Source organism: Pogoniulus pusillus, chromosome Z, assembly GCF_015220805.1.
Source record: "Pogoniulus pusillus isolate bPogPus1 chromosome Z, bPogPus1.pri, whole genome shotgun sequence".
In the NCBI taxonomy this organism is placed as follows: Eukaryota; Metazoa; Chordata; class Aves; order Piciformes; family Lybiidae; genus Pogoniulus; species Pogoniulus pusillus.
The window spans coordinates 88,395,771-88,418,034 of record NC_087309.1 but is presented as its reverse complement, the minus strand read 5'-3'; the positions used below and the strand labels follow the sequence as shown (position 1 = coordinate 88,418,034).

The 22,264-nt window shown below is 48.3% G+C and overlaps 1 protein-coding gene across 1 annotated transcript in view; it reads right to left on the bottom strand.

Annotated features, from left to right (window-relative positions):
* MYO5B (myosin VB) overlaps nt 1-22,264 on the bottom strand; it is a 208,613-nt gene that overhangs the window by 26,519 nt on the left and 159,830 nt on the right. The window contains exons 22-28 of the mRNA XM_064176833.1: nt 21,073-21,312; nt 15,247-15,331; nt 12,784-12,932; nt 12,067-12,186; nt 8,754-8,891; nt 7,255-7,317; nt 629-862 (exon numbers count right to left, since the gene is read on the bottom strand). Coding sequence (XP_064032903.1) covers nt 629-862; nt 7,255-7,317; nt 8,754-8,891; nt 12,067-12,186; nt 12,784-12,932; nt 15,247-15,331; nt 21,073-21,312 — 1,029 coding nt within the window. The remainder of the gene's footprint in view (nt 1-628; nt 863-7,254; nt 7,318-8,753; nt 8,892-12,066; nt 12,187-12,783; nt 12,933-15,246; nt 15,332-21,072; nt 21,313-22,264) is intronic.

The window sequence follows — 22,264 nt, the reverse complement described above, 5'->3', positions numbered from 1 at the left end:
AAACTGAGAGGGAGATAACAGGAGAGTGTGGTCTGAAGCACAACCCAAACCCCTGAGAGTCAGGGAGTTAGAAAGCCAAAGTGAGAGTGTTCAGAAGGTATGCTCTTCAGTCAGAATGGGCTCTAAACAAGAGCCCTCGAACAAATGTGATGGGACAGACTCTCCTCTTGCAAGAGTAGAGTGACACTACAGCTGCAGTAGAAACATGTTACAGCTACACCACCATCAGGTGAGCAGAACCTGGTCCAGAAGCTCTTTTTGCCCATTACATTTTTTGCAGGATAAACCAAATGCCACAAAGCATCACCAGGAACACCTCAAACCACCACATCTCTGTGCAGGGCTGGAGATACTGTTCTTTGGTGTGGTACGTGGCATAGGGTTGAACACCTTACAGCAACACAAAGGATTGTGGGACATACAGCCTTGAGCTGTCTGGGATGGTGTTATGGATTATCTCATCCATCAGCAGAACCTCTTAGCACCCTTCGGACCCTCCTAGTAACCTCCCTTCCCCATCCTGCCACCCACAGCATACCAGAGCAGGAATGTCATGCCTGAAGGAGTCAGTGAATTTCCAGCAAGAGAACAGGAAAAGGAAAAGAAGATTCATTACCCTCTTAGTTACCATGTTTTTCTCTTTCTGCTGGGCTGCCTTCATAATTTGTGCCCTCAGGATGAGCACCTCCTCCTTGCGCACCTCCAGCTCCTCATTGGCTGCTTTCAGCTGGTTCAGGAGCAGGTTGTAACTGTCCTGGACATCGTTGGAGGAGTTGTTCTGGGTTGCCCGGTCTGCAATAGCTATCCTCAGCTCATTCAGTTCATTTTTCAGCTTCTTGTTCTCCGACTCCAGCTCTTGCCTCTGGAAAACACCAAACCCATAAACAGTTTAGATAAACTGTCCCACAGTGCCTCAAACTAAGGGACATGGCTGAGGGATGGGATCCACCCAGAGGGGCCTGGACAAGCTGGAGAAATGGGCCTTTGTGAACCTCATAAGCCCTTCCTTGAAAGGGCTGTCAATGCCTGGACCAGGCTGCCCAGGGCAGTGCTGGAATCCTCATTCCTGAAGTGGTTTCAAAGCTGTGTATTTGTGGTGCTCAGGGACATGGTTCAGTGGTGACCTGGCAGTGCTGGATTGGACTCGAAGATCTTAAAGGTCTCTTCCAGCCTAAGAAATTCTGTGATTCTACAAAAGGCAGCAAGGAGAGAGAAAGCTTATGGATCACAGTGGGGAAAATGTTTGTGCTATTGTGGACACTGGAAAATCCATATGGATGGGCACCTATCCCTAGGGAAGAGCTGCCCCTAGATCAGTCAGACACCAGGCTTTGCAAGCTCTCTTGCAGGCATCTCTGGTTTTGCCCTGTATAGTTGGATGATGCTCCACTTGGGTTTCATTATCGCCCCAAGACACCTGGGTGCCTGGAGATGGGATCAGTCCTGGGTGCCACCACTCAGCAGCTAGTGATGGAAGTGATGGTGTGCAGAAAGGTGGGCTGCTGGGATTCAGGCTATGAGCAGGAGGAGCCTGAGTGCCGTTCATCTTTATTCAGGAGCAGCAGTGAATGTCAAACAGTGTTGCCCTTGCCTGTCAGATACCAGCAGCTGACAAGATGTCAGAGCAAGACAATCCTTCATCTGTAAACGAAACTCTCTGAATTTGCTGTCTGCCCAGATGAGGGATCATGTGGGCTGGCTCCTTCTGCCTTACCTAATGAATATGGGAGATAAGCTAAACACCATGGGGCTTGTGGGGATTTCTTGATGAGTGGAGAAGAAACAGATGTGTTTGGCTTCTTCAATGGTTTGCCTTTGTGTTTAAAAACACATTCAACTGATAAAACAGTGCCCAGTCCAGAGGGACAATCCCTGCTCTGGTCCTGATGGTCACACCATTGCTGATCCAGGACAGGATGCTGCTGTCCTTCTTGGGCCACCTGCTTATCTTCAGTTAGCTGCTGACCAACATCCCAGGTGCTTTCCTGCTGGGCAATTTCCAGCCACTCTGCCCCAGGCTTGGACATTTCATGGGGTTTTTGTGACCCAAGTGCAGCAGCCAGTACTTGGCCTTGTTTTGACCCTTCCCACAACTTTCTTGCACAGTCCCTATTATCCACCTGACTCAGTATCAGCTTTGGGTGAGCTGAGTTAAACTACAAAATGTCTGGTGGGGAAGAGGTCACAATGAGTGCAACTTATAGATCCCTAGCAAACCTTATTTCCACGGGGAAGAAGAGGTATAAATCCTTACAGATGACAAACAGCAGAGCACATTGGCTCACAGCAGGGGTGTGAGCAGGATTGCTGAGCTGGCATCTGGAGCAGCCAGGGTGCCCCCAGCTGAAAATATACCAGCAAAATCACAGAATCCAGCCTGGTGGGCTTGGAATGGACCTCTGGAGGTCTGCAGGGACACCCACAGCAGCTTGCCCAGCATCACAATGGCCAGCTGGAGTTGGAAGTTCTCCAGAGAAGGAGACTCCACAACCTCTCTGGGCAGCCTCCTCCAGGGCTCCAGCACCCTCACAAGAAGTAAGTTTCTCCTCCTGCTCAGGTGGAACCTCCTGAGTTCTAGTATGTGCCCATTGCCCTCTGTCTTGTCACTGGGCAACACTGGAGAGAGCCTGGCCCCATCCTCTGGCCCCCACCCGTTAGCTCATGCAGAGCACTGATCAGATCCCCTGTAGGGCTGCTCAACAGCCCCAGGGGTCTCAGCCTCGCAGAGGAGGAGCATCCAGGCCCCTCAGCATCCTTCTAGCCTCCACTGGACTCTCTCCAGTGACTTCCCTGTCTCTCTTGAATTGGGGAGCCCAGAACTGGACCCAGGACTCCAGATATGACCTTCCTGGGGAAGCGTGGAGGAGAACCTGCTGGCCACATTCTTTGTAACACTCTCTGACACCATTTGCCTTCTTAGGCACCAGGGTACATTGCTGGCTCATGGTGAACTTGCCAGAACTCCCAGGTCCTTCTCTGCAGAGCTGCTTTCCAGCAGCTCAGCCCCTCACCTGTCCTGGTGCCTGGGGTTGTTCCTGCCTAGGTGCAGGACCCTACATTTGCCCTTGTTGAGCATTGTGAGGTTCCTCTCTGCTCCACTTTGTCTCTAAGAGAACACTCAGGTGCTTTCCACCATCTGTCATTAAAACAAGCAGTAAGAGTAAGAGATGCTGCCAGGCAGCAAAGCCACCACCTTATCCACAGGAATGGGTCTGACTTTGGGGTCTGTAATGGAGTTTTAGATCAAGACCCTGGCCATTGGTGGAAAATCCATACCAAACTGGGTGCAGCTATGGCTACAGCATGGGCTCCAGTCATGCTCAGACATCTTCTGGTGATGTTCAAAGTGAAGGGAAAGACAACAGCAGTTTGGTGCTTTTTGAGACAAATGTCTCTTCCATGGCTTGTATTTGCTGGATTAGAGAACTACTTTTTTTTTTTTCTCTCTTCTTTTCCTTCCCTTTTTTCTTCTTTTTTCTTCCCTTTTTTCCCCTTTCCCTTGTTTTCTCTCCTTTTCCTTTGCTTTCCTTTTTTTTCTTTTTCCTCCTTGTAATTCTCCTTTTCCTTTCTTTTTTCCCTCTCTCCCCCTTTGTTCTCCTTTTCTTTACAGTTTTATTCTCTTTTTCCTTGTGTTTTTCCCCCTTCTTTTTCCTTCTTCTCCATCTTTGCTCTTTGTTCTTTGCTCCCTTTCTTTTTTTGTTCTGTTCTCCCCCCCCTCCCCCGTCACCTGTTTGTTTTTTTCTTTCTCTTTTTCCCCCTTTTTCTTTCCTCTTTTTTGTTTTGTGGAGGTTCTATTTTTTGTTTGGTTGATTTTTTGGTGGGGGCTTTTTTCTCCCCTTTTTTTCTTTTTTTCCACCTCTTTTTCTCCTCATTGTTTTCTCTTGTTTCCTATTTTCTTTTCCCCTCCTTTTTACCCTCTTCCTTTTCCTCTCTCTTCTGTTCATTTATCCTCCTGGTTTTGTGATATTTTGTTTTGTTTTCCTGAGGTTTTTTTTATTTGTTTCTGTTCTCATTGTTCTGATTTTTTTCCTCCTTTTTTTGTTCAGGTTTTTCCTCCTTCTTCCCTGCATTTTCTCTCAGCCACACTTCTTACCCCAGGAACTGCCCATTTTAATCTTGAAATGAAGCCAGGATGATCAGGAAAAAAAAGCAACGACCAACAGCCCTGCCTCAAGAGCTCACATATCCTGGGCTGCTTTCAGAGTCTACATTTAAACACAGCCCCACCTCCTTGGTAGATTTCATGGAGCAACATTACAACACCTACAGGCATGTGTGAGCAGCCTGCTGTCCCCTACATCCTTTGTCCACCAGCATCAGTGAAGAAGCTAAAATGAAACACTGAGAAGATGAAGATTTCCACCTGTGCTGTGAGAAACACTCTTTATTCAGCAGCCCAACAGTCATGATGTGTTTGACAGCTCACAGGGTCAGAACATCCTGACCTTGGACTCACACTTGTCCCAACACGATGGAGGTGTGGAAGGGCTAACAGGGATGGAAATAGCCTCACTCTTTAGGAAGGGGCTCATATAGCAGCAGGGTTGAGCCTGTGCCAATCAGAGGTTAGCACTGTCATGAAAGGAATTTGCCCTCTCTTCTATTTCTAGGTAGGATAAGAAAATAAACTCCTCCAGAAGTTAACTTTGTGACGAGTTCTGAAGGCCAAGGGATGAAACAAGCATCCCAGCTATGCAAAGAGAGAGAAATGAAGTCATGCATTGTGCTCCTGCTCAGAACACAGCCAAGGAAGGGCTCCTTGGTGCTTTCCTTCCCACTCCCAATTTCCCAGCTTGAAAAAACAAACCAGAAAACACATTTTTCAGTGGGGAAGTTCCTCTTGTACAGGCACGATTCAGGGAACTATCTCCCACCAGGGAGCTTTCATATCCCATGCAGAATGCATCAGGTTGGAAGGGAGCTTTAGAGGTCATCCTGTCCAGCCCCTCTGCAGTCAGCAGGGATAACTGATAACTAGATCAGGTTACTCAGGGCCCCATCAAGTCTGATCTTGAATATCTCCAGAGGTGGGGCCACAACCATATCTCTGGGCAATCTGTTCCAATATTTCACTGCTTACTGCAGAGGGAACCCCCTCGAGGTGACCTTTGGATGGCCCTTCCAACCCAGATCATTCTATCACTCACCACTTTCATTGTGAAGAACATCCTCATGTCCAACCTAAATCTACCCTGTTTCAGTCTAACAGCCTTCTATCAGAGGGTCATAGACTGGTTTGGGTTGTAAGGCACCTTTAAAGGTCATCTAGCTCCAATCTCCCTGCCATGGGCAGGGACATCTTTCACTGCATCTCGGTGCTCAAAGCTCCATCTCCAACCTGGCCTTGAACAGTGCAACGTCACTAAAAAACTCTAAGATGTGTTTTCTTCCAAGTTGATTTTATCACCTATTTTAAGCTCAAAGTTAAAGGACCTTGCCTTTTTTTTCTGTTTTGAAGCATACACTACCAGCTGTGATGAGGTAGTGTTAACAGGGGGTCACGAAGGTTTGTTAGATATCTGGGACTATGGCAGGAATGTACAAAGTGGGAAAATCCAAACCCAGTATTTCCATTCCGAACTTTCTGGGTTAGAGCTTACAGAAAACACCACTTGTGAACTCAGGCAGAGATCAGAACTCCAAAAGGAAGGTGGTGGTTCTCATCTGCTGGGTTTTCCCCTTCCGAACTACAACTTCACTTGGTTGTATAAAGGGCCAAGAAACTTAAAACTTCCAACTTTAGCCATCTGGAAGACAGCTGGGCAACACTCTTAAAAGTTCCTGCCAGGCTTCTACTCCAATGGGCTGTGCAGAGGCACTAATGAAACTCAGCAGGGCTTCCCTCACTCACAAACTGCAAGTCTAGCAGAAAGAATAACGTGTTTAGAGACTTAAAATCGGGTAGCCTTAGTGCCAGAAAAAGCTACTGCTAGAGATATGCTCTTGGACAGGTTCAAACACATCTTCTCTGCCTCTAGTTTCTGCCTTTTTACTTTCTTCTGAGGAGTTGATGATGATCCTTACGGGCCCTTTCCAGCTCAAGATATCCTATGACATAGTAGTAGCTATGCCATTACTGCTCTCAGATGGTTATCTTGGCTAACACACGTTCCTCTGGGATTCTTCATTTGTATCACAATAGAGGCAACTGGAAAGGGAGGAGAATCTCACACACATGCTGGAGCACCTTGCCTGTGGGGACAGGCTGGCAGAGTTGGGGCTGTTCAGCCTGGAGAAGAGAAGGCTCCAGGGAGACTGCAGAGCTGCCTTCCAGTACCTGAAAGGGCTACAGGTATGCTGGGGAGGGACTTGTGACAAGGGACGGGAGTTACAGGATGGGGGATAATGGCTTTGAGCTGGAAGAGGGGAGATTGAGACAGGCTGGGTGAGTCCTTGAGCAACCTGGGCTAGTGGAAGGTGTTGCTGCCCATGGCAGGAGATTGGAACTTGATAATCTTTGAGGTCACTTCCAACCCAACCCATTCCATCAATCTAGGAAATATGATGAGGCAGCAGGGACAGAAGCAGCATCTGTAATGTAGGTCTGCACTACTGAAAACCAAACCATCACCGCCAAAAAGCTGCCTTACAAAGCCTGTCCCAGGAAATTGCTTTTCCACAGACGAGCAGGACAGAAGAACTGACCTAACAGTCAAGACCAGAAGCATCTGGGTGCAGTTAAAGCACAATGACATTGACCACACAAGCCACAACAGGAGCCTAGCAGGTTTGGGGCATTCTGTATGTTACAGGGAGAATATGAAGGAGGTAGAACTGAAAGGATTTGGAGACTGGGAACAAGGTGAGTTGCAGGGTAAGTTAACAGCTGCAAGGACACAGGGTGACTGTGGTGAGAGGTGGAGGGTACTACTGCAGTCCCTGCAGCAGATTTAGTTGTGCTCAACCTGAATGGCACCTAGGGAATGCATGCAGAGTAGGAAAGAAGCACATCAGTTCAGAACAAGAAACATGTTGGCTTTCAGCCATGAGAATTCACACCTACTGCACAACAAATGCTGAAACCTGCAGTGTCTGAGGACACCCAAGAAAGTCCTTCACCATACATGGGCATGACTCAGGTGGGTAGATCATAGCAGAATTGATGTTACTCCAAAGAGCCCATCCCAGGCCAAGCAGCTGACAGAGTGCTGCAGCTTTCCAGCTTTTCATGGGCACCTTGAGGTTTTGGGTTACTGTTAGGGGTTCTGGAGCCATGCAATAGGTGACAGCACGAAGCAGAACCTCCTCACTCACCTTCAGACTGTTGTATGCAGAATCTTCATGGCCTGAAGTCGCTTCAGGCTTCGTTTCAATTACCTGTGTGGATTAAAGAGATGAATTTACATTTACAAGCATCCAGAGGAACTGGCATATGACACAGGGTGGCTTAGGCATGTCTCCACCAACAGCCAGCCCTGCTGTGGCTCTGCTAGCCAACTCCACCATAACATGGCATTAGACAGCAACACATAGCAGGGCAGGGGCTGCTTCACTAGAAAACAGTTTGATGTCTCACTAAAACGTTGACAGATGTGGCTCACTGCAGCTTTCAAACAATGACAGACATTAGGGGAACAGAGTGGCTGTGAACAGGTGTTCAGGCTGTTTCTGTAGCTAGGATGAGGCTGGGGAAGCTTCCTGCATCACTGTGTTTCCTGCAAATGGCTGGAGGTGATCAGTAAGAACATCTGCTGAAGAAACTAAACCATTATTGCCAATAACTTCTTTGTTGCTTGTGAAAGGTCAGATGAGACCTTCTTGCCCTGATCCAGACCTTGACCATGTTTTCAGGGAGGAAGTTGTGCCTCATGGCCAATCTAAACCTTCCCTGCTGCAACTTGAGGGCATTTCCTCTCATCCTAGCTCTTATTCCCTGGGAGAAGAGACTGATGTCACCTGGCTCCGGCCTGATTTCAGTGAGTTTTAGAGAGCCAGAAGGTCTTCCCTCAGCCTCCTTTTCTCCAGACTGAACAATCCCAGGACTCTTGGCTGCTCCTCACCAGCCCTGTTAACCTTCCCCAGCTTCATTGCCCTTCTCTGGACATGCTCCAGCACCTCAGTGTCCTTCTTGGAGAGGGGAGGGGTGTGGCCTTACAAGTGTCCTGCTGTCCATACCATTGCTGATCCAGGCCAGGATGCTGCTGACCATCTTGGCCACCTGAGCACACTGTTGGCTCATCTTGTCCAGCTGTCAAATGACACCCTTGAGGCCTTTTCTGCTGGGCAGTTTCCAGCCACTCTGCCACAAGCCCGGAGCCTTCATGGGGTTGTTGTGACCCAGGTGCCAGGCCCAGCACTTTGCCCTGTTGAACCTCATCTCATTGACCTCACCCATTGATCCAGCCTGGCCAGATCCCTCTACAAAGCCTTCCTACCTTCATTTTCCCCTTCCTCATTCTGACCTTCATTAACAGAACTGATTTCATTCTTCTGAAAAGAGAGGGAATGGAATCAGTGCAGCAGAACAAAATGCAGCAAGATTAATTCTACCTTTGACTGCTTTCAACACACTTGAGATGCTGTCCTGTTATGACCAGTTTATGAAAAAACAAACAGTAAATCCATTGGTTCTCCTATCCAATTGTCCTTAGCTGACAAAAAAGGTTTGCTTTGAATTTCCCAAATGGACTTGCTGCCTCTGAGTTGTATCTTGTCACACTCGAACTTCAGTTCCTCCAGCATGTGTCCTCATGCAACCAAAGAAAGCCAGTCAGCAACATGAAGTATTGGTATCAGTGAAACACATCTCTTACCTGGGATTTCTTACTCTCCTGCTCCTTTTTCTCCATCTGGGTTTGCAGCTTCTTCCTCTCCTGCTCCAGCTCCCTTACTCTCTTCTGTAGCTTTAGGAAGAGGGTCATGTCCATGGCAGCCTTCTCCACCCCAACCTCCTGGAGAAGAACAGGGCAGAGCAAAAAGAAGACCTCAGTCACATTTTGTAACCATGCAGAATGCCAGATACACCCTGACTGTGGACCATAGAATTGGAAGAGACCTTTAAGGTCATCATGTCTGAGAGTTAACTCAGCGCTGACAAGTCCACTGCTGGACCATGTCCCTCAGCACCACATCCAGATGGCTTTGAAATCCCTGCAGGGATGGAGACCCCACCAGCTGGTAAAAGAAGCATCCCATCAAAGGCACAGAGTTTCCAACACCAAACCCTACTTTAAGCAGCTATTTTTAAAGCAAATAAACATGTTTAATAAACCACTGAGTGTTTAACAGGCCAATGAATAACTGGGTCAGTTGGAACTACAGCTAAGAACATAAAAAAGTGCCCTACTGAGGCCCTTCCAGTCAAGTATTTATTAGATGTTTTTCAATGTCCTTCACCTTGAATATTTTCTATTACAGTACTGCCAATATTGGTTAATTTGATGTCCACAAATACTCTCAGAGCTGCTCAGAAATCCTAAAACAAAATAACACAGCAGCTAGCAAAGGGAAGTGGGGGTTTCTGAAGGACTCTGTCAGAGGGCTGGCAGGTCTTAGGAACACCCACCATCCAAGTAGACTCTTCAGCTTAAAAAGCACATGCAAGTACACCTCACATTTCCCTTTTCCACGTGATGCTTGACAGCCAGGAAATAATTTCTGCTGCTCTTGCCTGCATGAAGAGGTTATTGGTTACAGGGGATGTGCAAAGCATCCACCACGATGCAGGGAAATGGAAAGGCTTGGGGCAAAGAGGGTAATGAACTCTGGTATCCCTGCAGAGAAGGTCTCAGAGTCACTGCCATTGCTGCTAGGAGTAACTTGATGCAACAGTGCTGCCTGCTTTGATGGGTTGTCATCAGCCTTTAAGCTGGTATGGCCAAAAATCAACACTTCATTATTTTAGAGCTTTTTTTAAGTCTGAGCTCACAAATGGACAAGCATTTGCAGCTGCACCACAGCCCTGCAATGACTCTCAAAATTAATCAGGTTTTCCTGTACCATGAAATCACAGCAGTACAGAATTGTTTTGTTTGGAATTAAGCTTTAAGGTCATCAAGTCCAGTCACTAACCCAGCGCTGCCAGGTCACCACTGTCGTGGAGGGCCTGTAGGCCCAAAAATAGGCTTATTTATGCCTTGCCTGGACATGTTTTTCTGCCCAAACCAGAGGTAAGCACATAACGAGCACAAAGGGGCACAACAGACCTGGTGCCATAAAGTCTGGCCTGCCCAGGACCCCTGATTGTGTAAGGTGGTTGTGTAAGCCCCCACACGCCCAGCTCATGTCTGCCTAGTGTAAGGCCCGTGTGATTCCCATATTTGGGAGGTCCAGGCCTGTGGCTTTTGCCTATTATGGTAAGGTTTGGCTGACTGCCAACCTGATTAGTCATTCTAGTAGCCAAGGGGCCATTAGTCTTGGCCCATATTTAATAAATGGGGGTACACAGGTAAACAAAGTGCTCAGGCTCCCCCGCATCGATTGCTCACTTGCTCAGGCTCTCCCAATCACTCACTTGTTCAGGCTCACTTGCTCAGGCTCCCCTGATCACTCACTTGTTCAGGCTCACTTGCTCAGGCTCCCCTGATCACTCACTTGTTCAGGCTCACTTGCTCAGGCTCCCCCGATCACTCACTTGTTCAGGCTCACTTGCTCAGGCTCCCCTGATCACTCACTTGTTCAGGCTCACTTGCTCAGGCTCCCCCGATCACTCACTTGTTCAGGCTCACTTGCTCAGGCTCCCCTGATCACTCACTTGTTCAGGCTCACTTGCTCAGGCTCCCCTGATCACTCACTTGTTCAGGCTCACTTGCTTAGGCTCACTTGCTCAGGCTCCCATGATCGCTCACTTGTTCAGGCTCCCCTGATTGCTCACTTGCTCAGGGTCACTTGTTCAGGCTCACTTGCTCAGGCTCTCTTGCTCGCTTAGACTCACCAGCACTGCTTTTTGCTTATGCCTGCCTGCCTGCATGCCTATTTGTTTTGCTGTTATTACGGAAACAGAATCTCCCAGCCAGCTGTGCACACTTGCGGTGAGTTACCAGAATTAGATCCTGTATTGCCTGCCATTACCTACAGAGCTCAGACTCCCATGCAACCACGTGCATCCTACTGCACGCCTGCTAAGCACCATTGCCACTGAGTTAACCAGGAGCAGACTCCGCTTGTCTGAGCGTGACTGGCCTATGTAGCCAGCATGAGACCGTGCTGACACTGCACGGCATCATACTCCTCCTGCACCTGAGGCCCTGGACTGAGCGTCCTGGAGAAGCCAGGAGACAAGGGCAGAGATTGCATCTGTCACCAGGAGAACAAGGTCAGAGACTGTCCTTCTACAGAAGCCAGGAAGATTCTCCTTTCCCCTGAAGCCGGGAGGATTTCAGCCTCAAAGTCCACGGGCAAAGACTCTCCTGGCATAGGCTGTGATTGATAATTAGCAAGAATTGTGAGTAAATGCTTTAATGCCTCTGTAATTTCTATTGCCTCCTACCATAGAGCAGAAAGAGCCTTCAGCCCACCTGCTGGGCAAGTAGCATATAGACCCCAAGTGGTATTTGCCACGGGGAAAAACCCTCTCTCTGTTTGTAGTTTGAACCGTTTGCTAGTTATTAATAAATTGTGGTTTGGTATTAATCCTAGAATATCTTTCATGACCGTGTAAGATCCTTTTAATGTTAAAATACAGCGGTTGGGGGTGGCAAGAGTTCAGGATATTGAAGTTAATAACCATATACTTTTATATAACATTATCTCGCACCAATTAATTTCTCCCCTCCGCCACAATCGGCGTAAGCAGCAGAATCCCCCTCCGCGACAACCACTGAACCACGTCCCTCAGCACTACAGCTCTGAGAGCCCTCTGGGGATGGGGACTAAACCACTGCCCTGGGCAGCCTGGGCCAGGCCTTGACAACCCTTTTGGGGAAGAAATTGCTTCTTGTGTCCAACCTAAACCTTGCCTGCTGCAACTTGAGGCCATTTTCCCTTGTCCTATCAAATTTAATCAGTATAGTCCTTCACACTTCATAATCCAACCTGCATTCCTCCCACATGCCCCCAGACCCACGTCAATCACCCCCATGAAGCAGAGCTCTCCTCCTCCCCCTGATTCTGCCCCATTTACAGTACCTCCACTTGTTGTATCACCTCCTCAGTGTCTCCTATCTCAGAGGTTGATATGGATGGATAGTTGGAATCAGACTCCAAGCTGCTCTGGTTGGATGGGCTTCTTCTGTGCCCTGGTGATTGCTGCCAAGGAGCAATGCAGACATAGAATACATTCAGTCTTTGAGGAATGATTGCTCACAAAGCATCATTTTTTTGTGTCTACACATTAAGCTCAGCTTTACAAAAGGTTTGGCTATCACCTTACAGTGAATTCTTCTCCCTTTGCTTTACAGTAATAAGGACACAGGGGAACAGTTGAAAATAAACTGTCCAGCTCAGTTTAAAAACCCTGCATGAAGTAAAGGCTTTTCATGACACTTGGTACCTGTGAAGTGAGAACATGCAAATTTGAGCTCAAGATTATGCCCTTCACAGCCTGCTCTGAGGCTCCCTTTAAATGCTCAAGTTTCCACCTAATGCAGCAGCACTCTAATATCCAATTTTCAAGCAGTTCTTCTTAGAACTTAGCCGAGCTCAACCTAAAAACTTTGGCTGATGAAATTCTGAGCCCACATTGCTGGGTTTTGGGGTTTTTGGGGGTTGAAATTCACTGGTAGAAACATCAAGCACAGACTGCATGACACTTGTGAGTGTTGTGGGAGTGAGTGAGACACTTTCTGCAGTCACCAACACCAGCTGCAGGTCACAGCAGAGCAGGGATAATTCTGGTGCCATTACCTTGATAATGCTCATCTCGTCCCGCAGGTTGTCATATCGCTGCTCCAACCTCGAGTACTCTTTTACCAGGTTCTGATAACGAGATCTCTCCTCTTCCAGCTCCTTCTTCATCTGGATATTTTCCTCAGCTGTGTTTCTTGCAAACTCATCTTCAAAACAAAAGAAGAAGAAGAAAAACCACAACAAAATAAACTGTGATTGTTATACCTGAAACGAACTTCTTGTAAACATGTGCAACAACTATCAAAATGCTCTCGGCCAAGAACTTTCAGAATCACAGAACCCAGCATGGAGGAGTTCAAAGGGACTTCTGGAGGTCATCTAGTCCAACCCCCATGCTACAGCAGGGCCACACACAGCAGCTTACCCAGCATCACAATGGTCAGCTGGGGCTGGAATGTCTCCAGAGAAGGAGACTCCATGACTACTCTGGACAGTCTGTTTCAGGCCTCCAACACCCTCACAACAAATAATTTTCTCCTCTTGTTCAGGTGGAACCTCCTGGGTTCCACTTTGCGCCCATTGCCCCTTGTCCTGTCACTGGGTAACACTGCCAAGAGTCTGGCTCCATCTTCTTGCCCCCCCACCCATTAGCTCTTGCTGAGCACTGATCAGATCCCCCGTAGGGCTGCTCTTCTACAGGCTCACCATTCCCAGGGCTCTCAGCCTCTCCTCCTCACAGAGATGCTCCAGGCCCTTCAGCATCTTTGTGGCCTCTGCTGGACTATCTCCAGTAGTTCCTTGTTTCTCTTGAACTGAGGAGTCCAGAACTGGATAAAATCCCCTAGATGTAGCTTCACTAGGGCAGAGGAGAAGCTCCCTCAACCTGCTTGCTACACTCTTCTTCAGGTACCCCAGAACACCATTGGCAATGAGGGCACATTGCAGGATTGTGGTGATCTTGCTGTCCACCAGCACTTCCAGGTCCTTCTGCAAAGAGCTACTTTCCAGCACCTCAAGCTCTCACACCTGTGCTGGTGCAGGACCCTACACTTGCTGTGGTTGAACTTCATGAGGTTACTCTCTACCCAGCTCTTAGCCTGTTCAGATCTCACTGAATGGCAGTTCAGCCTGAGTGGGTGTCAGCCACTGCTCCCAGTTCTGTACCATGAGGGTCCACTCTGTCCCTCATCCAGGTCACTGATGAAGATGTTCAATCAGAATAGGCCCAGTACAGATTCCTAACCCAGCATACATAAATCATCCTCTAATATTTAGAGACCATTATAACTGAGATCTGACTCTTTGCCATTTGGATCACCTGCTTTACCCATGCTTTGATGCCCTAAGAGCATCCCATGAGAGATATTTTCAGCAAGTTTCTTTTTAATCTTATTTTCATTCCTTTGTTTGACATTGGGCTGAGAGCAAATGTTCCTCCAAGGGCACCACAGATCAGTATCAGGTACATCATAGAAGGAGGCATCATATTCTTTCTGGATTAAAATCACAGCTGGAAAGGATGACAAGAAATAAAAACACCCAGGACATGTCTGAGAGTTGCCTTCATGGCTTAGGATTTTCCCACATTGCTTCTCCTCTGTGTCTCACCATCTAAGTCTCTGCTTTAAAGAGCACTCAGAGTCTCATCACATGAGAGAAATCCTTTGTCCCAGATCAGTGTCCTTACCTGTGCTGTTGCTTGGAAACTTTATCCATCAGACTCTGGACACTGCCATTCTCTGCCCTCCACTCAAAGCAGCTCCTACAGTAAATGCTGCAACAAAACTGCACTAAAAAGCCCCTGCAGGAACTTTCAGTATCACAGTATCATCAAGGGTTGTTCCATAACTTAGTAATTCACAGAATCATCAAATTGGTTTGATTGGAAAAGACCTTTAAGATCATAGAGTCCAACCATTCTTTCATTCTACCAAGGCTGGTGCTAAACAATGTCCCTTAGCACCACATCTCTGGCTCTCTGAAGCACCCCCAGGCATGGGGATTAGACCATCTCCCTGGGCAGCCTGTTCAGTGGAATCCAAAAGAAATTTCCCATGGTGCATCTTGAGGCCATTGCTTTTCAACCTATCACTTGTTCCTTGAGAGAAGAGACCAACTACTACCTGGGTCCAGCCTCTTTCAGGGAGCTTTAGAGAGCCAAAAGGTCTGCCCTCCGCCTCCTTTTTTCCAGTCTAAACCACCTCAGGTCCTTCCGCTGTTCCTCACCAGCCCTGTTCTGCAGACCCTTCCCCAGCTTCATTGTCCCTCTATGGACTAACTCTAGCCCCTCAATATCTTTCTTGAAGTGAGTGCCTCAAAACTGAACACAGTCATCCCAGTCTCTGTTTTGCCATCCACCAGAAGGACAGCACTGACACTACCTACACAACACAACAATGACACAAACAGCCAGGAGATGAACACTTTCCAAGGCAGGGAAAGCAAACAGGAAAAACAAATTTCAGGGGAGAACTGCTCTTTGAGTGGGGACTTTGTTCTGCTCTAAGCAATTTTCCTTACCTTCAGACTGACCCAGGATCCTGCTGTTCAACTCCTCTTTCTCCTGCTTCAGGAGAGTGTTTTCCTCTTCCAAGTCGGATATGCGCTGCGAAACAAGGCACAGAGTCAGAGATTGCTGCAGGGCAGGGTCTCTGCAGGGGGATTACGTTTCACCTGGATCCAAACAGGCAGCTTTGTTGAGGCTTTCTTTGCTGTTTGAAAGATCTGTCCCCTTGTGCTTTGCCTTTGTACTTCTCTGAGTTCAAGCCTCGGAGATCAGTACTGCAACAACAGAGACTAACTTGCTTTTTCCTGAAGCTAACTTGCCTTTTGCTGAGGCTAACTTGCCTTTTGCTGAACCATTTCCTCCTTAAGTTAATGTTTTCAGTAGAATCTTACAAAATACTGAGCAGCTGGACAACAATCAGCAGGTGGGAGACTCCTAAAGACTCATCAGATCAGAAGTTTATTTCCACAGCTCCATGAGTTTCATCACTATCCTGTAGTCTCAGCCCTGAACTGCTGTTGGGAGGTTAAAAGGCTGCTGCTGGGTTTTTTTCAAGCAATGTGGCACTGAAGCAGTTAAATCACAGAACAGAATCATAGGACTTGGGGTTTGGCTGGAAGAGGTTGTTAAGATCATTCAGTCCAACCACTAACCCAGCACTGACAGGTCACTTGCTAATCCATGTCCCACAGTACCACAGCTACATAAATTTGAAATCTCTCCAGGGATGAGGACTCCACCACTGTCCTGGGCAGCCTCTTCCAGGCCTTGACAACCCTTCTGGGGAAGAAATTGCTCCTCATGTCCAACTTAAACCTTGCCTGCTGCAAGTTGAGGCCATTTCTTCTTGTCCTGTTGACTGTTCCTTGGGAAAAGAGACCAACCCCTACCTGGCTCCAGCCTCCTTTCAGGGAGATGAAGAGAGCCAGAAGGCTCAGCATCCTTTGTTCCAAGGTAAACAACCCCGTCTGCTCCTCACCAGCCCTGCTCTCCAGATACTTCAAAAGCTTTGTTGCCCTTCTCTTGAATCTGCTCCAGCTCCTCAATGTCCTTCTTGGAGTGAGGAACCCAAAACTGAACACAGGATTTGAGGTGTGTGCTCACCAGTGCCTAGTACAGGGGGACAAACCCTGTCCTACTCCTGCTGGCCACTTGCTGATCCAAGTCGGGATGCTGGTGGCTTTCTTGGCCACCTGGGTACACAGTGGAACGTGAAGCACCAATGCTAAACAGCTGAGGCTTTTCTAGCTTCAGGTAATTAAATTATCAACACTTTATCACTTCACAACAGTGCAGAACCTCTGGGACAGTGACACATGGAGCTTACCAGGGCCTTTGATAACCCAACAGGAGCAAATACAGCAACTGACAGACACACCAATTAATGCAAACAGAAACCAAACCCTGCTAAATAGCTTGTTGGGGTTTTGTTTGTTAGGTATTTTTTATTTAACTACCTCTTTATTAAAAATAAAGGAAGCCAGGCCACTTGCCACAAGAAGAAGGCTGGAGTGACAATGACAGCAACTGAGCCCGTAATTTTGTTCATAGGAACTGTGCTGTTACCTCAGAACCCAAAACCACCACATCACCAAGTGAAACAGTCTGCTGCTGCTAGGGAGGAAGATTCTGCTGCTGTCAGGTAAGAGAACAAACTGACACATCACTCCAGCTGAATGTCACTCACGGTGCTTGCTCCCTCACGTCCTTCACCCCAGGACTCGAAAACAAACCAGCTCAAAACACACAGAATCTCAGGGCACCAAAAATTATCAACACTGTGAAAACCAGAATAATTCCAAGTGCCCAGGAATGATAGAAAGCTGGGAGTGTGGAAATACAGAACACCTCATGGTTTGAGGTATGCAGAGCCAGTGGTGCTTTCAATGTGTGCAACTGAGACGTGGTTTTAACGTGCACCAAGACCAACTACATCCCACTGCTCCCTCAATATCTTTATCAATGACCTGGGTGAGAAGACCAAGGGCATCCTCAGTGAGTTTGCAGATGACACCAAGTTGGGCAGCAGTGTTGATCTGATTGAGGGTAGCGAAGCTCTACAGAGGCATCTGGCCAGGCTGGATCAGTGTGCTGAGGTCAGTTGTATGAGGTTCCACAAGGCCAAGCGCTGGGTCCCACACTTGGGTCACAACCCCATGAATGCTCCCAGGCCTGGGTAAGAGTGACTGGAAAGTTTCCAGTAGAAAAATACCTAACAGCCATCCAAAAATGAGCCAAGGTGGCCAAGGAGGCCACCAGCATCTTGGCTTAGATCAGCAATAGTGTGGCCAGCCAGCAGGAGTAGGACAGGGTTTGTCCCCCTGTACTAGGCACTGGTGAGCACACACCTCAAATCCTGCACTCAGTTTTGGGTTCCTCACTCCAAGAAGGACATTGAGGAGCTGGAGCAGATTCAAGAGAAGGGCAACAAAGCTTTTGAAGTATCTGGAGAACAGGGCTGGTGAGGAGCAGCTGAGGGACCTGGGTTATTTAGTCTGGAAAAGAGGAGGCTGAGGGGAGACCTCCTGGCTCTCTTCAGCTCTCAGAAAGGAGGCTGGAGCCAGGTGGGGCTTGGTCTGTTCTCCAGAGAAACAACTGATAGAAGGAGAGGAAGTGGCCTCAGGTTGCACCAGAGGAGGTTTAGGTTGGACATTAGAAGAAGCTAATCCCCTGAAAGGATTCTAAAACACCAGAACAGGCTGACCAGGGAAGCCATTGAACCCCTGTCCGTGGAGGTGTTCAAGGGACACAGAGATGTGGTGCTGAGGGACATGGTTTGGCCTCAGCCTTGGCAGAATCAGATAACTGTTTGAACTCATGATCTTAAAGGTCTTTTCCAACTAAAATGACTCTAGAATTCTATGAAAGAGGTCTTCTCCGTGCTCCTGCTGGCAAGGAATGGAAGGAAGCAATCTAAAATGGGAGCCTGCCCTGCTCAGTAGAATTGTTTTATAATTACAGCATTTACTGCCTCAGTGGAGCACACAGCCTGTGCTCTGCTCTAGGCACTTCTGCAGCAAGGGGAAGCCTTCGTTTTGTTTTCTTGCCTCTTGAAGGCATTTCACTGGTCGTTAAATCAACCCTTCTCCTGAGTGCTCACAGCAGAGTTCCAATCAGGAACAAAGAGAAGCAGTTCCCCCCCTACCTGCATCACCTTCAAAAACAAGCTTCCCGTCAGGCTCTGAAAGCCTCTGCTGCAACCAGCAAACGAACCTGCCCTGTGCCAAAAACGATCTTCTCATTTCGGGCTGGAGAAAGGAAAATCACTGATTTCATGTCTCTGTGTGGGGGCAACATATGAGCAAAGAGCAGAGTAACTGCTTTTGGGCAGCTCTTGGTCCAGCCAAAAGACAACACATGTACAGGCTGATCACCCTTCTAAGAAGTCCAGCCAAAAAAATCACATTGCAGCTGAGTGAGTTGCTCAGGGATAAGCATCCTGAGCACACAGTCATAGAATCATTGAATGATTTAGGTAGGAAGGGGCCTTTAAAACTCATCTAGACCAAAGCTCCTAGAGCAGGTTGATCACAGACCCAAACGACCTGGAATGGGCTGCCTGGGGAGGTGGTGGAGTCGTCATCCCTGGGGCAGTTCAAGGCAAGGTTGGATGTGGCACTTGGTGCCATGGTCTAGCCTTGGGCACTGTGGTAAAGGGTTGGACTTGATGATCTGTGAGGTCTCTTCCAACCTTGGTGATACTGTGATACTGTGACCTCACATGGAATGCTGCCAGGGATGAGGCATCTACTACATCTCTGGGAAACCCGCAACAGGCTCTCACCACCCTCAGCCTAAACCATTTATCCCCTTTCTCTGTGTTCAATCTCCCTCTTTTAGTTCAAACCATCACCCCTTGGCCTGTCACAAAAGACACTCAGAAAAAGTCTGTCCTCAGCTTTCTTAGAGGCCCCTTGAAGCACTGAAAGGCCACCAGAAGGTCTCCCTGGAGTCTTCTCGTCTCCAGACTGAACAAGCCCAACTCTCTCAGCCTGGCCTCCCAGCAGAGTGCTTCCAGCCCTGCCAGCATCAATGTAGCCTCCTCTGGCCCTGCTCCAACAGGTCCCTGTCTGTGCTGTGCTAAGGGCTCCAGAGCTGGCCCCAGCACTGCAGGTAGGGTCTCAGTAGAGCACAGCAGAGGGACAGAATCATCTCCTCCCTGTCCCTGCTGCCCACACTGCCCAGGACCAGCCCAGGACAGGGCTGGCAGTGCTCATGGCCAGCTCTGCACCACCCAGCACTCCCAAGGGCTTCTCCACAGCCTCAGGAGCTTATCACTCAACCCTACTATCTGAGGCTATCCCTAGTGGGAAGTTGGCCAGGGCAGGTGGTGCTGAGTGAAGTGCCCCAGAAAATCCTCATCCGTGCACTCTTATCCTCATCCATGCACTCTTCCACTATAATAAAAACTCAGCTAACTCCATATTAATAAAGGAAAAGAACTCCAGAAGTGACTCAAGTTCAGGCTGTCACACAGCAAGAGCCTTTCTAGATTCTTTCTCCCCAGTTTTGGTATATTGGTGGCAGCACTGGACCACCTCCACTTCAAGATCCAGAAAGCATGAGAGTTTAGTCTACATGGCAGCTCCAGACAATATGAACACTCACAATAACCAGCTCAGATCCTGCTGCAGCAACGCCTCTGCCAAGGAGGGACAAACTGGTCCCCACACAGGTCGTACTCTGAAAGTTGAGGAGGGACTTTTTACAAGGGCATGTAGTGATAGAACAACGGGTAACAGATTGAAACTAAAAGAAGGGAGATTCAGACTGGATACAAGGGAAGAAGCTCTTCTGTGAGGGTGGTGAGACACTAGCACAGGTTGCCGAGAGAAGTTATGGATACTCCTTCCCTGGAAGAGTTCAAAGCCCAGGGTGGATGGGGCTTTGAACAACCTGGTCTAGTGGAAGAGGCACGGCTCACAGCAGGGAGGTTGGGCTAGATGACCTCTTAAAAGTCTGTTCCAACCCAAACCAGTCTGTGATACCTGCCAGGCCAGCCACTGCAAGGTAGGAAACATGCCCTCATGTGCCAGAGCTGAGGAGGGACACCTAATATTTACAGCCTACAACAGCCTTTCCAGTGTTTCTCATTACATGCCAGGAGGAACCACTCTATGGACAAGAAGCTCTGGCATCTCCATGCTTTTTATGGTTCCTTATTCCCAGAGGACTCTGCATTCAGGGAGGTTCTTGATGACTGGCAGTGCAAAAAGCATCAAAATGGGGCATCCTCCTGACAAGAGTCAGTCCCTGCTCCTACAGGGATGTCCACCTGCCCTATGACCTGGTTAAAAAGCAAATTCTATAGGTAATCAGTGTGCCAAAAGGTTAAAAAAAGTGAGTAAAGAGTAGAAACTAATTCTTTCCCACAAAGTTAGTGAAGGGTCTAGAGAACAGCTGTTAAGAGGAGCAGCTGAGGGACCTGGGGTTGTTCAGCCTGGAAAAAGAAGGCTGAGGGGAGATCTCATTGTTCTCTACAGCTCCCTGAAAGGAGGCTGGATCCAGATGGGGTTTGGTCTCTTCTTCTTAGCATCAGGTGACAGAAGGAGAGGAAGTGGCCTGAAATTGTGCCAGTGGAGAGTTAGGTTGGAGAGTAGGAAAATTTTCTTTGCTGCAGGAGTGGTCAAGGTTTGGAGCAGGCTGCCCAGGGAGGTGGTGGAGTCACCATCCCTGAAGGTGTTCAAGAAACCTGTGGACATGGCATCTGTGGACATGGTTTAATGGCCATGGTGGTGTTGGGCTGATGGTTGGACTGGGTCATTTTAGAGGTCTGAAACAATTCTGTGATTCAACAGCATGATCACCTACACAGCATGAGCCATGACAAATGGACATACCTTCCTCAGCAGGTCTTTCTCCTTAAAGTAGCTGTCTTCCATCACCTTCCTCTCACCATGAGCTTTCTGAAGCTCCAACTGGAGGTGCTCCACCTCTTCTTGCAAGGTGACGAGCTGGTTGCCATCACCCTGGTGGCTCTGCTGGTACTGCACCAGTTCCTTCTTCAGCTTTTCCACCTCAGAGGAGTGGGCTGATGTGAGCGTAGAGAGCTGCTCATTCAGAAGTTTGTATTCCTTGTTCTGCAGCAAACAAGCCAAAAAAGAAGAAAAATAAGACCATTAATGAGATCAACACTGAGGCCCTACAAAAGTAACCATTAAAAACACTGGAGCATGGTGGGTGGCAGACTTTTGATAATTAATACTTCCATGCATGTGCTAATCATTAATCAATTTAGGTTCCAGACAGTGTTGCTTAAAGCAGTTTCTTTGTAGTATTTTTTGGGCTGTAACATTGAGATCTGGACAGGCCTGGTCGAAGAGCTGAGGCCAAAGGTAGGAGATTCAAAAAAGTCAAGTGTTGGGTGCTGCACTTGGGCCACAACAACCTCATACAGTGTTACAGGCATGGGGCAGAGTGGCTGGAGAGCTGCATACCAGAGAAGGACCTGAGGTGTTGACTGTCAGCCAGCTGAAGGTGATCCAGCATGTACCCAGGTGGCCAGGAAGACCAGTGGCATTCTGGCTTGCATCAGGAAGAGTGTGGCCAGCAGGTCTAGGGAATGTGATTGTCTCCATCTGCTTAGCAATGGTAAGGCCACATCTTGAGTCCTGTGTTCAGTTTTGGAACCCTCCAAGAAGGACACTAAGGAGCTGGAGCAGATTCAGAGAAGGGCAACAAAGCTGGTGAAAGGTCCGGAGAACAGGGCTGGTGAGGAGCAGCTGAGAGACCTGGAGTTGTTCATCCTGGAGAAAAGGAGGCTGAGGACAGACCTTCTGGCTCTCTACAACGCCCTGAAAGAAGCCTGGAGCCAGATGGGGCTTGGTCTCTTCTGCCAAGGACTGACACACAGGACAAGAGGAAACAGCCTCAAGTTGCAGCAGGGGATGTTTAGGATGGAGGTGAGGAATAATTTCTTCCCCAAAAGGGTTGTCAAGACCTGGAGCAGGCTGCCCAGAGATGTTGTGGAGTCTCCTCTGGAGACTTTCAAACCCCACCTGGATGCATCCCTGTGTGGAATACCTTGGGTGA